Source organism: Marmota flaviventris, chromosome 8 (assembly GCF_047511675.1).
Source record: "Marmota flaviventris isolate mMarFla1 chromosome 8, mMarFla1.hap1, whole genome shotgun sequence".
Classification (NCBI taxonomy): Eukaryota; Metazoa; Chordata; class Mammalia; order Rodentia; family Sciuridae; genus Marmota; species Marmota flaviventris.
Genome location: NC_092505.1, coordinates 9,689,161 through 9,708,968, shown reverse-complemented (window position 1 = coordinate 9,708,968; position 19,808 = coordinate 9,689,161). Strand labels below are relative to the sequence as shown.

Here is a 19,808-nt window from a genome sequence, read left to right as displayed (position 1 = left end):
CGCGCACCGCAGCCCGTGGCCTGCGCCCCCTCGTCGGGGAGGAGGCCTTGGGTAGGCGCGCCAGGGCAGCGGGCTGCAGGCGGAGAACAAGTGGCAGGCCCGCGCACCCGAGCAAGAACGCTTCCGGCAGCCCGGCGCGCCGCCATGCGCTGGGGCAGCCTGGGTCCGGCTTGGACACCGCCTTCCGCGGGGAAGGTCCCACGCGCCGGGGAGTCGGGGCGAGGGGCGCGCGCAAGGACGAGGCCGCACCGCAGCGCACGCGCACAGCGAGCATACGCTCGCCCGCCGCCTAGGATGAGACGGAAGGCATGGAAAGTTCCAGCCCATTCGAGAGCCGTAGGTAGAAGGAGCGGTCTGCGGAGGCGGGGCCACGCAGGGGGAGGCGGCGAGGAGGTTTGCCGCTTCCGCGAACCGCTCTGGACCGCGCCCAAGGGGCCGTGCCCGCACAGCAGCCGCGAGGCCCGGGGGTCCGGCCCGTGGGCGCCGCGCAGAGCGGGGCTGTGGGGGCGGCGGGCCGGCGGGAGGGGCGGGGTGCCGGCCGCGCGGGGGCGTGGCGCGCCGAGGGGGCGTGGCGCGCCGTCTGCGCAGCTGCCAGCGCCTTTAAGCCCGGGCTCGCGCGACCGGAGCGTGCTTTCGCCGCCCGGGAGCCGTTCGGCCCAACCACCAGCACTTCCCTGCCAGGTTTCCCTTCAGGTCCCCGCCCCTCCGCGTCCCGGGACCCGGCTCGGTTCGGAGCCGCGCACCTAGTGTTCGGGCATGCCCCGCTACGAGCTGGCTTTGATCCTGAAAGCCATGCAGCGGGTGAGTGACCTTCCCTCAGAGCCAGTGTTCTCGCGCGGGGACCCCGCCGCCGCTAGGCCGCCGCCCCCCGCGTGCCCGGGTAGCGGGACTGCGGGCCTCCCAGCGTGGCCCCGGGGAGGCCGGGGAGGGAGGCGGAGGGGGCGCGCGCAGGCCCGCTCGGCCCGGCCGCGTGCACGCGGGAGGCGGGGGTGTGCCTGCGCGTGTGCGCGGCCGCGGAAGGGTCTGCTTCGCACTCGGCCGGCCGGCGCGGGGCGGGCGCCCCCTCGCCCGGCGCGCGGAGTCCAGTGGAAGGTCCGCGGGAGGACACGCGCGAGCGCCCGTCATGAAGCTGCTTGTCGCCGGTCCCGCGCCCACCCCGTCCCGCCTGCCGGCCGCCGCCGCCTGCAACGTCCGCGCTCAATAAAACGTTGTTCCAAAGCGTGTTTGTGCAGTTATCTACACCACTCGCTTGTAACCGCTCTCACGCTAAAAAATCTTTTGACTTCTCTTTTTCTGACTTCAGCGACAGTCCTGCTGCGGGTGCCCTTAGCCCAGTTTCATTCATCCAAGTGTGGCCTTGCTTGCGCCTTCCGAAGACACTTTTCTCCCCCCACTCCCCCGTTTTTGATTGGTCTTGAGGGGGGGCTTTCAGGTTTGGAGGGATAAGCGAACCAGCAGCCCGTTCACTTCAGGTGATGGCGTGGCCGAGGACAGGGGCCGGCGGCGGAGGCAGCTCTTCGTCCTCTGTTCTGGGTCAGGCACTCCAGTCGTCGCTGAAATCCCCATTCTTCCGAGAATTTGGTAACGTAGTGTGTGGTGTATGCACTCCCCTCTCCCCACCAGGTATAATAAAAAACAAGAAGCGTTGGTACTTCGTCTGAATTTTGGAAACATCTTTCTACAGCGGCAGGGATGTGGACACATTTTATGTTTGGATCGAGCTTTGGGTCATTTTCGAAGGGTAACTTACCGAGTTTAACTGAACCTGGGATCATCGTCTAGGCTGTATTGAAAAATTAATGATCACGGAGCGTGGAGAGGTTGTTAACGAGGTATGCTTGGTCGTCAGGGAAAGGACACCAGGGCCGCTTGATCAGGTCATGAGAGTCTGTTCAGGCGTGCCATTGTGTCCCCAGGCTTGGTCTCCCTGCACTTCGGAGAAGTTAAGATTGTATTGTTTAGCGTCTTGATATTCCTCTGCCTTGGCTCATTACCAGAATATAGAGCTTTAAGAGGAACAATGAAAAAAGAAAAAGACCAAATTATTAAAAAGAATATTTTTACTTAAGTGGAAATTGCTTGAGCCCTCCCTTTAACTGTGCTTTTTAGGCAGTGTTACTGCACCTGGGAAATGTGGTTGCTGAAATTCCTTCATTACTTTTCTTGTTTTAGGGAGGTAGTAGGTTAGGGTGTATTTGCTCATTTCATAAATCTTATTAAAATGAAGATTCTGTGGTGTTCTTTGGTTAACATGACTTCAAGTATGTTGGTTAAATGTATTTCCTTTACCATGCTGCTTGTTTTCTTTTTTGCTTTTTGCTTTTAACACCCAGTATTCACAATTTCCAGGTGTGGAGCATAGTTTTTATTCCAGTTAGATAAGCCAAACCTGGTGTAATTTGGTTAAAACAATGATTAAATGCCTTCCTTGAAATATTTGAAGGCAGGGGACAAAAACACTTAGAAAGTAGATAATTCAGAATGCCCTATAGAAGGAGGCATTAATGACAGTAGATAAAATGTTGTAACTATATTGAAGTTGTGTCCAGGGAATCTTTGACCTAAATAAACTAAGATTAAACAGTAACAAAAGTTTGTCACTTTTTTATTCAAAAAATTATTTTAGAGTTAGTTGTAAATGGGTAAAATAAAAACTTAAAAGGTTTTGCTTGTTTTCAATTTTAGCAATATTGGATTCTAACCATAGGGTGACTTCTTGGGGGAAAATAACAGTAGGCTTCTTTAATGTAAAATCCACTGTGAGCTTGCACACACTGTGAGCTTGCAGGCTCTGGGGAAAACTCACCTCCAACCTGAGGCAGTTTGTGCTTCTGTTGCAGAAAGGCTATTGCAGATCCTTAATTCTCAGTTGTCATATCTTCTCATGTTTTCAGATTCTGGGAAGTACACTTAACAGTGTGATCCTTTAATATGATGGTATTTTCCTTTGATCCTCCATATAATCCATTTATGTGTTTCAGAATTGAGGAAATATGTTAAACAACTTTTGTAGCAGATAGGGAAGACTATTTTTTTCCAGTCTTTTAGATTCCTAGAGCTGTTTTCCTGTTTCTTTTCTATGCCTGAAGAGCATTCTTGCTCTCTTTGGGGATGTTAGTCTCCCTCTCCACCTCTATTATTTTGTTCTATTTGACTTCTAGCTTCACTCCTTAAAATTGAGCTTAGAGTTTTAAAATAAAGATACTATGTTGAGATTCTAAAATATCTCTACTGTAGGAAAAGCACTTGTGGGAGTTCCTGTAGAAAGATACCAGGGTGTAGTCTATAGAAAAAGTACTTTTTTATTACATGATTGTGTGTTAATCAGTCACTTAGAATTTGCAATGCCATCTTTTTTCTCAGTTTGCAGTTGGGAGTGGATATAATAATGAGTCTTTGCTTTTGTTATATTTCCAAGTTTGTGCATTTATATAAAAGTTTTCCCAAGAAATATATTTGCAGGTACTGTTGAGCTTGTATGTGTGTATTAAAAGTTGTAATTTCTATATTCTCCCTGCTTTTACTTTAGCAGAAAAAGTAGATGAAAGGGTAGTTAAATTCTGAAATATGACATAGTGAAGTAATATTGTAAAACCAGGCTTTGAAAGTAATGACCAACTTTGAAAAAGAAGTTGTTTAGAAACATATTTATAGAAGAGTCTTTAGAGTAATGATTTTTGGAAGTCTTGTTACCCCTACATCAAATAGCAGCAGAAGAGTTTTATTCACTTCTGGAAAAGATGTTATTCATAGGCTATAATATGGAAGGACATAGCTGCAAAGGAAAGACCAAGACTGCAGATTTCAGGCAGTCTCATCTCAATATGAGGAAGACCTTTTCTAACAACTGAAAAAGAAAAGGATTGTAAGATGGTGAGTGCTTTCTCTGCCTCTACCTTGTCTCCTTGAAATGTGAACTTCCAGGTGAATAGGAGAGAAGGGGCCATGTGGTTTGGTGGGTGAGTTCTGATTTCTCAGTCACTTCTGTTGAGTCTGGGGGAAAAGATTATTGTACTTTTACACTTAATTAGATTTTAAAAATTGATGTTTAATTTCAGTTAGGTAAGAGTAAATTGCCCAAACATGAGTGATAAAATCACTTACTGTGGGGAAGCCCAAAAAAGCTGTAGAAAACTTTAGAACTTTTTTACATCTGGGATGGGTGTAATAAGAGGAATCTTAAGGAGAAAAATCTTTGCAGTACATAAATATTCTTTCATTACTTAGTTTAGGAGCACTTTAATTATCATGTCTTATTCTGTTGGCTCAGAAGATGATCACAGTTGGCATAGTTAGACTTGTGAAAGCCCTATGAAAATATTTTCCCTGAAATCATCTCATCATTCAGGAATTTTTATATGAGAATAGTTTAATAACTAGCTCAATTGCTAAATTAGTGCATGCAAGTACCATAAAATACTGTATATATAATCTTTTTGTATGTTTCAAATAGAAATAAAGAAGTAGGTAGCTATTTTGGAGATGTTTTTCATTAAATAATATTTTTAGGTTCAATACTTGCCATTTAGTTTTAAGTTGATTGAAAAGATTGTTTTAAGATAACTCACCAAAAGTAGTTTGTAGAGTTTTATGATACAATCTGAATTTAAATTCCTAGTTTCTAAAATGAGGAAAGCAGTAGGTGTTTTAGTTGTCCTGTGAAGAGATTTTCTTGTTTTTTCTTCACTTAGGTCTTTTTTATTATTATTTATTTTTTATTAGAAAACCTCAACAAAATTTTGTATTTGTTCTAGAGTTGTTGTCCTACTTAGGATATTCTGGAATACCTATAAACCATTTGCATTCTAGATTTTTTTGAAGATATAGGGTGCTAATGAACTCGTGTGGGACTGGCCAACCCTGTATCATTGTAGCTTGGCTTGCTTGACAACATTCTCTAACTAGGAAATATTGTAATTTCTGCTGTTCTTGGGAGACTTGACTTAAATTCATATGGAAACATGTCATATAATCATTTTTCCCCTCTTGGGCCCTCTCTCAACAGCAGCTTAGCTTGTATTTTTAATAATTGCTTTGTCTGTTTGAAATGAGACAAGTTAAAATAGTTTTTCAGTAGTGAAAGGTGTGAACTTGGTGGGCAATGTTATGCTTTCATCTGGTATTAAAGTTTTCTTGGGTTACAGCCTATTGCCGCAGCAAGTGATTGAAGAAGGAGTCCTGTTCTGCCCCTGAGCTACAGCTAAGTTACAAGGAGTGGCTTGGGGGTAAGGAGTCCTTCCTCACCAGATATGGTTTGTATGTGTGAAGAATGCAGAAGTTGACAATTCTGCCCTAATTTAAAAAAAAAATATATGACTTGCATATTCAATACTGATATTTATAGGTTTTTAAAGTCTACTTATGTCTAGTATTTTTATGCAGGCTGACATTGAATCGTTTTATTTATTTATTTTTAAAATTATATAAATTACTTTAAATGTTTAAAAGCAATGAGGGCTAAATTCTAAAGTAATGTTTTTCATCTGGTACCATTACTATGTTCATAGTATAGGAATAGCTCATCTGAAAGAAATACCAAATACAGAAATTTGACTTAACATCACAATGGAAGGAAGGGTAGAGGGAGAATGGTATATTGTATGATTATTCATATGTATAAAAATCTGTTTGCCATTTATTTAATTATATTTTGCTAGTTTACATTACTGGCTTTGTGTTAGAATTTGTTTCTAATATTCTCACAGGTTTTTATCTTTTCGAGATAAGGAGTACCTCCTTTCAGTACTTATTTTAAGAAGACAGAGGCAGTATTCATTTTTTTTAAAAAAATATTTTAAGTTGTCAGTGGACCTTTATTTTGCTTATTTGTATGCGGTGCTTAGAATCGAACCCAGTGCCTCACACATGATAGGCAGGCGTTCTGCCACTGAGCTACAACCCTAGCCCCTGAGAAGGTAGTATTCTTAAACTAACATGTCTATTAACACATAGTTGTCTCATGCTTAGGGGATCAAACTTGAGAACTTTAGTCAAATGGAAGTGGTAAGTTATCAATTTATCTATAAGAAAATATCTGTTAGAAGTTTGGAAAAGCATAGTCTTATCCTTGTTGCTGCTTCTAACTTAAAAGAGTAGGGGCTGGCAGACTAACCCACAGGCCAGATCTGCTCTGACATCTGTATTTTTATAGCCTATAAGCAAAAAAAGGACTTTACAATTGAATAGTTGGGGGAAAAAAAACAAAAAACAGAATATTATTTTATAGTCATGTGGAAATGAAGTTGTATTGGAACATAATTCTGTCCCTTTTGTTTGTTGTCTGTCCCTTTACAGGAGAAATGTGCTGGCTACTGATTCAGTACTGATTTCCAGATTCACCATTTCTTTTTGACTTTTTTATGATATTGTTTTCTGACATTTCTCCTTTGATCCCTTCCTTTCTTTTTATGTACTATACCTTTGGCATTATGTGGATGATTTGTTATATTCATAACAAGCTGACAGCTCTGGCATTGCCCCTCTGTGTTGGTCATAGCCTCCAGGATGCTATACTCATTGTGGTTCAAAACTTAGTGAGTTGCCTTCCCCAAAGCTTGCCTGTTGGTGTTTAACTTATTTCTATTTATTGCTACTGTGCCTTCTGTCATTTGGGACTGAACAAATCTACTTTTTATTTCTGTAGTCACAATCTCATGTAGTCTCCTCTGCCTTAGTTGAGCTGTTCATCTTTCTTTTGCAGTTTCTTAGCTGGTCACTTCAATCCTATCCCTAAGGGGAGAATAGTTAATACTTGCAAGTACACATATTAGAGTGCAAACACACTGTTCTTGAGATATTTTAAAAGAATTAAACTGTGTTTTTAACAAGGAAATAATATAAAGTATAGTAATGGATTTCTGATCTCCATACCAGTTGATTATGTGAACACTTGCTGAATTACATCACACATCTTTTCTCAGACATTTCAAATGAAGTCTGACGTCCGTGGCCACCTTTGAAATGACTGACCTATTTTTGTAATCTCATAATTGAGTTTCTTACATTCTTTATTCCATATTCAAATAAACAGAGCTGCTATGGATTCCTGTGTATACAACATTCTGTTTGATTTTCTTTGGTGTCTATACCACACTTCTTTTCCGGAATGCCTTCCTTTTCCACATCACTCCATCATCACTATGAAAAACCTCCTCAAGCTCATTTTAACTTGATACCTTAAACATCAAGGATTTGCACCATTAATAGTATAGAACATGGGGGCTGGGTTGTGGCTCAGTGGGAGAGCTTGCCTTGAACGTGCAAGGCTCTGGGTTCGATCCCCAGCACCACATAAATAAATTAAAAAAAAAAAAAAGATGCTGTGTTCAATTACAATTAAAAAATAAATATTTTTTAAAAAGTAGTATAGAACATGATCTTTCCTTTGATCACAGTTTTTCTGTCTCATTACATGGTCATTTTCTACTTTAACAGTTAATTGGCGAACGTATTTTACCTCCTTTGCTAGATAACAGTCTCGAGGGTCACTTCTGTTTTTATTTCTGTCTTCTGCTATGTTTTGTGCATGTTAGATGCTCACTGAGCTGCTTCAAGGAGATTATGACTGATTTCTTTAAAACAGTTTTTTGATATGATACAGTATACTGAGCTGTGCCAGTAGGTTGCTTTCAAGTCAATGTGTTTTCCATGGACAGGGTAAGTTGAATGCTTCCCAGAAGTTGGGTTGATTTCCAAGGCTTTTGTGGCAGGTAATCTTGATTTTTGTAATTATTTGAGTATTGTGTGAACTGACGAAGTGAGTGCAAAGAATCCAAGTTGGATTCTTTGGAAAGACTTGATAAAAGGTGAGTCACTGAAATAATGGTTGTAGAATTAGATGTGACTGAAATGTTTAGGAGGAAGAGTAGTAATAGTCTAGGATTCTGTGTAGATTGCTTATAAGGATCTCTTAAAGCCTTTTACTGTAATGAGACTGAAGCTGTAGATTATACCTTTATATAGATGAGTCTTAGATCAAACAGAAGGAACTTCAAACCCTCCATACCATTTCCCAATGACCTTGGCCCCCATGTTAAGGTTGGTTCTGTTAAATAAAATATTTAAGGTATGAGTGAGTGAGTGTGTGTGTGTGTGTGTGTGTGTGTATGTGTGTATATATATATATATATATATATATATATATATATATATAAAAATTGGATATGATTGTTTGGGTATGAAGACTTCTGCTTCAGTATGTGCTCTGGTATTGTTTTCTAAATGAATAAAAGAACATGAGATCCCAAATGAAGATACTGGATGTATTGTGGTAGAATAAATGGAAATGATGGGAGAGCATCAGGAGCATTAGAAGCAGGTAGACCTGTTTTTGGATTCTAGCACCTGCTTGCTAGGGATCTGAACCATTTTGGACCCTTAGTTTCTCATCTGTTAAGTGAGGGTAATCCTTACATTGGAGAGCCTGTGAAGATAAAGTAATGTGACCTTGGAGGTAGTGGGTGTTCAGTATGACAATAGAGTAGCTTTGTGATCTTGGGTAAGTTACTGAATTTCATTGCCTAGTTTTTCAGTATTCCTTTACTGATGAGACTTAAAATATGAATTTACTATATGCAAGTATATTTTATCATAATCCTAGATTGAATCAAACCTGAAACATTTGCTCAGTTTATATTAGAATTTGATGGTGCTTTCTGTTCCACTCTAGTCAGTTATTGCATGTGTGGGACTGATCTCATTAACTCAGAAAAGAGTTAAATCTTTCTACTCCTCCTAGAATTCTAGATTTTATAGGGAATGTGATTTTTTAAGATGTTGGCAATTTATTTCAAAAATATATAAAAACCATGGGCCAAATGAAATGTATCTGAGTCTCATATAGCTCTCATTTTATAATTTCTGACTGACTTGGCTTTAGGATGACATTTAAACTTCTCAAGCATTTATATTGACAAAGTTCACCTTTTTAATTGGTCATTGGTTTACAGTGGGGCTCAGTAGCTGGGTGCAGTGGCGATGCCTGTAATCTCAGCAGCTCTTGAGGCTGAGGCAGGAGTATCTTGAGTTCAAAGCCAGCCTCAGCAAAAGCGAGGCACTAAGCTACTCAGTGAGACTATGTCTCTAAATAAAATACAAAATAGGGCTGGGGATGTGGCTCAGTGGTTGAGTGCCCCTGAGTTCAATCCTGGGTATCCCCCACTCCCCCAAATAGGGCTCAGTAAATGGGTAAGTTTGTTCAGTTCTTTAAACTAATAGCAATCTTTGTATGCCTGTCATCCCAGCAACTCCTGAGGCTGAGGCAGGAGGATTACAAGTTTGAGGGCAGCTTCAGTAACTTAGCAAAGCCTAAGCAATTTAGTGAAACCCTCTCTCAAAATAAATAAAAAAGGGCTGGGTTCAATCTCCAGTACCAAAACAAAACAACAAAACGTAAGTAATAGCAATCTCTAGTTTCCAACTGTTGGACATATGTCTGCATAAATGGCTAAAGTATAAGTAGATGCTTCAGTATTGCATATTATTGGAAGTGGGACATGACTTTATAAACTGTCAGAAATTGATATTCACAATCCTTTGAATGTCTCAGTGGTTGCTTATTTTAAGCATGCATTAGTACAATTCGATTTGTACTTCTTGAATTAACCTTGTAGAGGTTTGAAATACTGCTTCTAGGCAAAGATAGGTTTGTCTAAAAAATGACATTTTTATCCTCAGGGTTTATCTGTGACATTTACAATAGTTTCTAATACCTGTGATCTTGGAATATAGTATTACTGTGGGACAAAAAAATTTAGATGCTTTCCTAATCAAGAATATAAAATTAAGGGGATGATAATAAGTTTTTTGTTTTATCATGTTTCCATAGAGAAACCAAGTTATTATCTCTACTAAATCTTTGTTCTTTTCCCTTCCTGGCTCCCACTTCAGACACTTAACATCAATTGCAAATTAAAACTCTCAGATCCATGTTGTTCTTAACATATCTTTTGGCACATGGTTCAATTAAATTGTTTTGCCTCAGCCACTTTTATGCGGCATTGCAGTGCCCCAGTTAAGGGAGTCCTTTACTCCCTTTGGCAACACCTCAGTAGAGGTTGGCGTAGATAAGATCTTAAAAATGAAATTGGAAGTGAAAGCATAACTTAACAAAACTTTCTGGACTGGAATCTTCAGTGACCATAAATAAGGCACTAACTCCAGCTGTATTCATAATCTGTAACACCATGGCCCTATAACTTTCTAGGTTCAATTCAGGGCTTTTGTCTCAGAATAGAGAATTCCTGATTTTGTCTTAGTTTTTAAGATGTTTTCCTTGACACCTAGCCTGGCTATTAAATGCTTTAATTTTGTTGAGTGAAGAAACTAAGTGCACCTCTCACAGTCAGATTGCTGTGGATGTAGTCCAGTTTGAGAATATTCTCATAATGATCAGAAATGCAGTGCTGTGCTTACTTAGGTTTCAGTGGCTGGAACAAGGCTCCAATGGGAACTATGTACAGTCCTTGTTTCTGTTGCAATATTACAGCATTGCTGTCCCCAGTGTTCTGTTTTCAGTTTGTATTCAGAAGTCTTATGTGTTAGTTAGGAATGTATAGTGTCTGTTCACGGTTTTGATTCACTTAAAGTGAGTTTCTAATAGAGAAAAGCTAAATATGAGGGTAGGGTCTTTGGCAGACATTTTGTAGGATAGGTGTACTTGTTTTCTTTTTTTTTAATTATTCAGAATTTTTTTTATACCTTTGTTTTTATTTATTTATTTTTATGTGGTGCTGAGGATCGAACCCAGGGTTTCACATGTGCTAGGCGAGCGCTGTACCGCTGAGCCACAACCCTGGTCCCAATTTTGTTTTCTTTTTAAATTGCTTAACTAGATGGCCTAGTCATAGGTTGTTTTGATTGTCGTTCTTTCATTGGTGTACTGCTTGCCTTCTGTTTTATTGGTACTCATGAGAAAGTGTTTGCATGAAGTATCTTACCTTTAAACTTTGACAGCCAAATTTTCATCTGAGACAGTTGAAGCCAGCAAACTCTGGTAGCAACATTGGCCTTACATGAGAGCATTCTTATGTGTGGACTAAGTATGTTTTTGTAAATGCAGGCTGTGTGTAGGAGAAAATGGAGAAAATAAATTTCTCCTAATGTAATTTTTCCTTTTAAAATATTTCATCTAATTAGGATATAATCCCTGGAAGATACTTGTAATTTTCAAGATCTCCTATCTTCTGATATCCAAGAAAAACATTTTTTATATCATCTACTTGTCTCAAATACAAGAGGAAACTCCAGCTGTATTCATAATCTATAACACCATGCCCCTATTTTTAATGTTAACTTTCTAGGTTCAATTCAAGGCATATTTTCTACCTTTTCTTCCAAGTACTGTTAAAATTATCTTATTTGTAATCCCCACCCCCACGCCACCTTTTTAAAAAATTTCATGAAAAATCCTGTATTCTCTAAATTTTGGAGAAAATTAGAAGGTTTTTAATTTTTTCCAACCAAAATGATATTTCTGATTTCAAGATCTGTTTATGACTTGGTATTCTGGAAGAGTTAGAATCTGGTCTACCAGGAAGATGCTTGTGTTTACATTTTCTGCCTGTCATATGGGAAATAAGGAGAAACTATTCAGTGTAGGTTCTAGGAACAGTTTTTCTAGAAACATAAAATTGAAACCAGTAGGATGAGAACAAAAAACATAAAGGTGGACCACAAAGTTCTTCAGACCAGCTGTTTTACCTCTGTAAACCTTATGGTTGTTAGTGCCACTCTTATACCCTTCCTCAATGCCTAATACCTAGGCTTAGTGATTGATTGAAGCAGGGGTTATATATGTGTGTGAATATGTATTTAAGATAGATAGATATTTTGCCCTCTCTTTGAATCCTGAGTATCTTAATGGTTAGATAATATGAATTTCTATTCCAAGATTTTTTTTTTTCCCAAATGAAAAAAAGCAGAAAGGGCCACACAATTCAAAGTGGCCAAGTCAGGATTCTACGGCAGTATCAAGGTGGTCATGTCTTTGAACACTGCATCTGTTAAAAGTATAGTTGAAGTCCCTTTAAACTAAAGGAAATGTTTTCAGTGTTGACTAGGTGCTAGTACTGCCATGTGTTTGGGGAATATAGTGGTAAATAAGACAAAAGTTCCAGCGTTTTGGTATGTGTTTTCTAGTAAGAGAGACATACCAGCAAATGCCATGAAGGAAACCAAAGTGGAGGATAAAGGGACAGAATGTGGAAAGTTCCAATTTAGTTAGATAGTTAGGGCGTCTGACATTTATCTGTCTATTTATAAAAAAATCTTCCAGTAGCTTTACCTGAAAGAATCCATAGTGCACAGATAGCAATTATTTAGTGCTTAATTTTTTTGCATAGAACTTTAGTAATCTATCTTGCTGATGTTGTTTTGAGGTACATGTTTTTCCCATTTTATAGAAGGAAAAATAGGCATACATAAAAGCAAATAATTTAATGACTTTCCATATTGTACCCATCACTCAGCTCCAATAGTTAGTCAACATTTTACCAATATTACTGCATCTCCACACTGTTTAAAGAACAGATATTAATACTTTTATGTTTTATGCTTTTTGCCTAGATCACTGATTGTTAGAATTTACCTATTTAAACTTTTTTTATCTGCACTATTTGAGTTAGTCATCTTGATGTGCCTTTCTTAGGAATAAGGGCCTTTCTCCCCCAATCACGACATAACAATTACACTCAAATAACATTGATAGAATAGTAGTACAAAATATTAGGTTTATGTTGAAATTTCATTATTCTAGTAATATTTTTAGTTTTTTAAAATTAATATTCAATCAAGGGTCATACATTTAGTTGTGGTTTATTCTCCTTTAGCAGTTCTAAAGCCTTTTAGTAACAGTAGACTTTGATACTCTGAAAAAAGAGGTAAATATTTTGAACATTTCTAATGTTTTATATTTTAAAATATTTTTCTGTAAGCAAATAACTCACCCGATAAATAAAATGTATCTAAACTGTTTTATTCTTCATAAGTGTTTCCTGAAAAGTTAGGACAAAATAAATGCTTTATAATACAAAAAAAAAAAAAAAAAAAAAGACACAGCACGAGGCCCGTGTTTAGATATGGCCATCCAATCTTGAAATTTCCACTCCCCAGAACTATGAGCCAAATAAATCTCTATTCTGTACAAGTAAAAAAAAAAAAAATACAAAAAGTGGACTCTGAAGTGTCCAGGTCCAGTATTTCTGCAGAATCCCTTGCTTAGAATTTTTCTGCAGTTACTTTCTCATTATTAAATACCAGTTAAATATCCATGACAGGAATGTTCATGGGAATGTCAGTTTGTGTGTTAAACAGTTCTTAGGTTGAGATGATAGCCACCATTGTAAACATTTCTTGTAATTAGCTATTTGTGAAGTGACAAATTTGAAACTGATTTTTTTTTTTCCCCCTTCTAACAATCATTCATTGGCTTGAACATCCATCTCCTGGTGATTCTGAATGGGTTGTTGCAGGGGTATTTTCAAGCAAACACAGGTAGATAATTTCATATTAATATTTAGTGTATATCTAAAAGATAAGGACTTTTAAAAACAAACCACAGCTCTTTATCACACCTAACCATAATTTCTTAACATCTGGTAACTATATTTAAATTCACTGAATTATCTCTCCCACAGATAGTGGAGTCTGAATCTGAACCAGGTCACATTTTTTTCTTGATGGTCTCTTTGTAATACTTCCCCTACTTTTTTTTCCTCTCTGTGGATTTGGTTGATCATTTTCTAGCGTTTTTTGTGTTGCTCTATTCCAGGAATTTTCCATAAACTGATAGGTAGAAATTTGGTTAGATTCCGGTTTTGTGTTTTGTTTTGCACAAGTACTTCAGTTGTCTTTGGAAATAGCATCAAATTGAGGCACACAGTCCTATCTTGTAGGAAAAGATTAACTTTTGGTGAGCGTAGTTAGTTACCCATCCATTTTGAAGTTTGCCATCAACCTTAAGTGTTTTAGCATCCATTATAATTATTACCTGAGGTTAATTATTGCAGTAGAGGTTGCAAGTGTTGATTCTCATTGTATCATTTTTTTATGTATCAATTAATTGAATTTTTTTCTGACTTTTTTTCCCTTAAAAACAAAGATACATTCTTTATCTTTACTCCAGAGAGGACTTTCTTGTACTTCAGTAATTCTTTCTCTAAAGTGTCTTCATTTTTCTCATCTGTAAATTGGGCATAATTATGCCTGCCTTTTTGGTTTTCGTGAAGATTACAGGAGCTCGTATATGTAAATATAGGGATTGGTTAATGCTAGTTTAAAGTAACTCTTTGAGGCTGAGGGTGTAGCTTAGTGGTAGAGTGTTTGCCTAGCATGTGAGGTCCTGGGTTCAATCACTAGTACCAAAATATTACTACTAAAGTAACTCAGTTCTGTGGAAATACTGAACTGAAGTATAATGGAGAGCTGAAGCTGGAGAAGTTCTTCATGAGTTGCCATCAGCAGGAAGCTTGGGTCTGTGTGGAGTGAGGTAAGGGGAAGTGCTGGTGTCTTTTTGACTGTGGAAACAACCATTGACCATCAGACAAGAAACATACAGGGAAAATAGTAGTAAAAGCTGGAACACATTCCAAAATTAATAAAATGAGGGGAAGTGGGTCCCATTGTGATGGGTAGGTAGAGTGGAGATGGTGGTTCTATCTACAGGTTTTTACTGTTAAAAATCTTTCATGGCCTTCTGAGATTTTTATCTGAACAAAGAAGAGGCTTCTTGCCTAGTCTGACTTTTGTCATTTCATACACCCTCAATTGCATTAAGCTACTTGAGAGCACCTGAAATGTACAAGATGGTATCTGGACACTGAGAATATATCCGTGAACAGTAGAGATCAGAATCATTTAGATTCTGGCATGGAGGAGGCAGAACAAACACAAATAAGTTGGGTAGTAGTATATTAGAAGGTGTTACAGAAAATAGAGCAGGAGAGGAAAAATTGAGATGGCCAGGGATGTCACTTGAACAAGACCTTAAGGGACAGGAGAGCAAGCCTTCTGGGAATGGGGTGCAGAGGGTTGCCTGAATGGGAAACAGTCAGCCACAGAGGCTTGTTTGGTACGTTGTGCTTGAAGGAGTGACTGGATTTTATCATAAGTGATGTTTGTAGTCTTAACTTTGTTAACATTGGCAATATAGCCTCCTTGGGTATTTTCTCTGTAAATACAACCTTTTTAAAACATTCATGGTGTTGAGTGATCTTTTATCAACTAATATTGTAATATTCTTCCTCTTGGTCCATTTCTTTGAAGGTAGTATTACATTGTGATTAAGGGCAGAAACAAGCTGCACAATCTTCCTTGTTTCAGTTCTCATCTGTGAAATGGTAATAATAATTGTCCTTATCATGATTGTGATGAGGATTAAAGTAACACACACAAAACTTAATTTAGATCCTACATGGTGTTAGTCAGGACTTAGTTCAGTAAGGCCAGGTTTGCTGATTTTTAATCTCCATTTATAAATCATCGTCTTTGACAAATAGTTTTTTTGTAAGCAGATAATGCTGAGGATTTTGGATTCTTCCCACTAAAGTTACACAGATGTTTAGTCATTGAGATTTATGTGATAACACTGTGTTGTCACAGACACTGTCTCTTATTTCATATTTTCATTTTTCTCTAACAAAAATGGTTGTTGAAGTTTGCTTTTTTATGTATGAGCTAATAAAATCCACGTAAAAGTTAAAACTAGTAACAGTTTAACATTTGTATTTGTTCCCCCCATATCCAAAACATCTTGTTTCTCTGAAACACTTAGAAAAAAAATCCAATGAGCCAGTTTTCATATTGATAGCAGGTTAAAATGAATATATCTTACGGAGTATATGAATGAAATAATCTTTTTTTTTTTTTTTTAAGTTTCTAGGTGAACATGATTTTATTTGATGAAATGGTTTAGTTAGAAATTATCCATTTCACACCCTCCGTACCACATGAAACCCTGATCAAAGTAGAGGTATCCTGGTTGGTGTAGGTTTATGGGAGTATGCTACTTCTCTTTCTCCCCTTGTATTGCTATCATGGTACATGAGGAACTGGAAATCCTCAATGCAGTTAAAAAACATTTGGGTCCCATTAGGGTTTCCTATACTTATGTACTTTAAAAACCTGAATAGCATGAGTTGTAGGTATAATAGAAATATTTTCTCAGATTTAAGGGCAAACTCCTTCATTGATTAAGCACTGTTACATAGTTACTTATTGTGTTGTCTTCAGCTTCACTTGTAATTTTAAATTGGCTGGAGTTCATATCAGTTGTATTATGAAGACTTGTTTTTGCTTTTAAGTCATTGGTAAATCTTGTCATACCTGGTGCTCCACATTTTTAAAGTAAGAAAGGATTGAGGATTGCCTGTGTGTGTGTGTGTGTGTGTGTGTGTGTATGCTTGGTACTAAGCATCATTAAGTATTCACTTGCAAATTTCCTTTGCTGAACTTTGACTCAGGATGACAAAAGTGAAATGTGTGAAAAGTCCATAAAAATAAACTTTTTTTTTTTTTTTTTGGTATTTTATTAAAACACAGTGATGTAAGAAGAAGCTATTGTGAAGATAAATTTAAAATATTGTGAAGATAATTTAAAATATTGTGAAGATAATTTAAAATACTGTGGAGAGAATATAGCTTTTTAATATGTAAGTAACTTGTGGAGAGCCTAATATGCCTGGCATGTAGTTGTCAGTTTAATTTGAAAGCTTCATGCCTTCTGGTTCATTCCAGTTGTGGCAAGTAAACTGACATTTACTGAGCCATTGGCCTTTTAACCCTGGGCAGTATTACAGGCTTTCTTTGTTATTCTGTATTAAGCCATTAGGAGCTAGGCAGATGATTCTTGAGCTTTATGGAGATAAATTGTTACTCAAGATCCTGTAGGTAGGTAGTGACCTTTGAAACCAGGCTTTTTGAAGTTGACTGCTTTCTAGTCTATTCTACCTGTACATCTCTCAGTAGCCTACACTTATCTCCTTTGCAGAATCACAAAACCTGGTGGTAGGTAGTCAGAGCTGTTTCTATGACTGGGGGGTGAAAGCAAACCTCCAGTATTCCTATTATTTTCATTGTTTTTGATAGGTTGCACAAAGGCGATTATTATTCAGGTAGTCGGGTTTTTGAAGGTCTCTGTATAATCTATAACACTTACATTTCTAGTTGGTATTATGAATATTTTTCATTTGATCAGTGTAGGAGCAGGGCTCATTAAGTCTACCGTTGGTAGTGCTAGGCTGGACTTCTTCAGTTTCAGAGTGAGTGCGTATAAACTGACCCCAAAGCTAAAGATAGTTGTTTGGTCACTTCGGGGCTGACCATATTCAACTCTTTGTTAGCCCACATATGTCAATGAATTTATTATGATGTGGAACCTGACTGAGTTCAGGGATCATTTTCCTGTTCTCTGTTTGGTTTTTATGACAGATGACTTTTCTTTTTTGATAGTGACTATACATCCTGAATTTTATAGATTGTTCTAAACTAATATGCTGATTTGGTAGATAAATAACGTAGTCACCTAGATGGCAGGAGAGAGAATTGATCATCATAGCCAATTAAATTTTTGGTAATCATGTTTTCATTTTCACTAAAGGAATTTATAGCTGATTTAAATTAGGTCTTAAAAAACTCTTTCTAGTTGAGCAAACAAAACAGACATTTATATGTACTTTTTCTCTTTGAAATTAATTCTTCAATTCCTACAAATACATGACATAGTATCAATTGCCTTCTAATTCTGTGCAAAACTGTTAATAAAACATTACTTTTCTGAGAAGGAAGCCTTCTCTTTAGGTGACAAATCTTTCAGAACACCTTTGTGTTTGAGGTTTGGCTAAATCTGCTCATCATCACTAGGGGACCATATCTATACATTCTACAAATATTACTCTTACTCTAGAAATAATTCTTTTTTAAAAATGCTGTACCAAGGAACCAATCCACTTACCTTGTATAAATATACTTATTTTATTAGTTGTCCAACATTCTTTCTTAGGAGATTTACCTGAACTGTGAACTGTGGAAAAAATAAAGAGAACATGAAGCTTTTCGTTTTTCCATGTGTATTTTTCCAAAAAATAAAGGAATTTTGAAAAGTGTTCATTAAACTTTTGTTGAAGGGAATTTTATTTCTTTAAAAGAAAAAACTTAGTAAAATCTAAGTTTTACATGGGAGTCATGTTTAAGGAATGTGAAAATTATCTTCTGAAAGATTGAAATTTAAGGCTTTGATAATCTTAATGACTAGAGTATGAAAAAATTGAGCTGCATTGATAATACAAAGTATTTTATTTTTCCAACAAACTAAGTTGACTTGTTTGGGGTTCTGTTTTTTCCTTTCCCACTCTTTAGCAGGTGCTGGTCTGTGGATGTATTTTTGTTTGAACTGGAAAAATCTAAAAGCCACAAGCTGGTGTGGTGTCCATTGAGGAAATCTGTCAGCAGTAGCTTTTGAAGGGTTGAAGAGGCATAAGCAGAAAGAGTTGAACTCAGCTTTGAACTCACTTTTGGCCCCTCCTTATTTCCCTCCCTGTGGGCGGAACATATCTAGGGAAGTTAGGGGACAGTCCTTGCATGGGAATTTCAACTAGTCTTTGAGTAGAATATGGCTTAGTGCATAAATCATATTTGACAGCAAGGAACAGTGTTATTGATATAGTAGCATTGCTTCCTAGAGATGGAGGAAGGAAGTGCTTGCTTTGTTCCTGAGCACTTTGCCTCTGAACAAATAAGCTGTTGCAGCAGCTATTGACAGACTCAATTCTGTTCCACATCCAAACACTGAAAGTCACTGGATTGGTTTTTTTCCCTTATTGGGGAACTTGTGGTACTGTCAGCTGCTGCTGCTTAGAAGAATAGTACCCAAAAGAAGGTCTTCTGACCTCCTTTGAACTAAGTTTACCTGTAAATGTTGAACAAGTGACAGGGAGATGGTTTGGATTTTGGGTAGCAGAGAGAGCTTCATCAAAGGATTTCATAACTGCCAATAATGATTTTCATTGTAAATGAAAAGTAGCTGTCTTTTCCACTGAAGCATTTAAAATGTACCCTTTTAAATAAACTACATTTGTCATAGATTTATTTAAGTGATAATTCCTAAATGATTTCAAAGTATTTGTTTACAAACTTGAAAGCTTTTGGGGCTGGGGAAGATGGTGGTAAAATATGACACAATTTCAGGAACTGCAGGTATGAAGTGATGCAAATCCCAACTTTATTATTTACATTTGGCAATTTTATTTATGCCATCCAGTGACTCTGACAGAGGCAGGATTTTTAATCGATTTTCTTAGCATAATTATTATACTGCTTTGTGTTTTAAAAAAGGGATAAAGATGGGATTAACTTTTCTTTTTTTTAAATTTTGGTAGCTTTATGAATTAGACATAATAACCTAATTTGGTGGGGTATTAGTCTTTTTAGACCTTGTGCCTAGCTTCTTGCTGGTGGGAACTGTGTTTTTAAGTTTTTTAATAATTGTGGGTATTTGGGGGTTTTTTTGTTTGGTTTTGTTTTGGTGGCAGGAGCTGAACCCAGAAGTGCTCTACTACTGAGCTGCACCCCAGCCCTTTTTATTTTTTTTATTTTGAAACAAATTGCTGGCCTCGAACTTGCAATCCTTCTGCCTCAGCCTCCTGAGTATCTGAGATTTACAGGCATGGGCCACCGTGCCTGGCTGTGGTCTGTTTTGAACAGTTTGGAAAAGAGATGGCCTCATTTATGGGATTTAAGTTTTCCATTGGATTTTAAAAAGAAAATGCCTAAATTCATCATAAAGCAACAACATTTATCCTGATGTTGCTTCAGGA

General features: G+C 37.9%; 1 protein-coding gene across 2 annotated transcripts in view; it reads left to right on the top strand.

Annotated features, from left to right (window-relative positions):
* The first annotated feature begins 279 nt into the window (after nucleotides 1-279).
* Mrps6 (mitochondrial ribosomal protein S6) overlaps nucleotides 280-19,808 on the top strand; it is a 66,648-nt gene continuing 47,119 nt past the window's right edge. Inside the window, exon 1 of one of the 2 annotated variants that reach the window (XM_027929064.2) lies at nucleotides 280-336. In XM_027929064.2, coding sequence (XP_027784865.1) covers nucleotides 295-336 — 42 coding nt within the window. In that variant the 5' untranslated portion in view covers nucleotides 280-294. Of the gene's footprint in view, nucleotides 337-600; nucleotides 802-19,808 lie in introns of those variants that run through there. The other variant, XM_027929063.2, reaches the window with a different exon arrangement.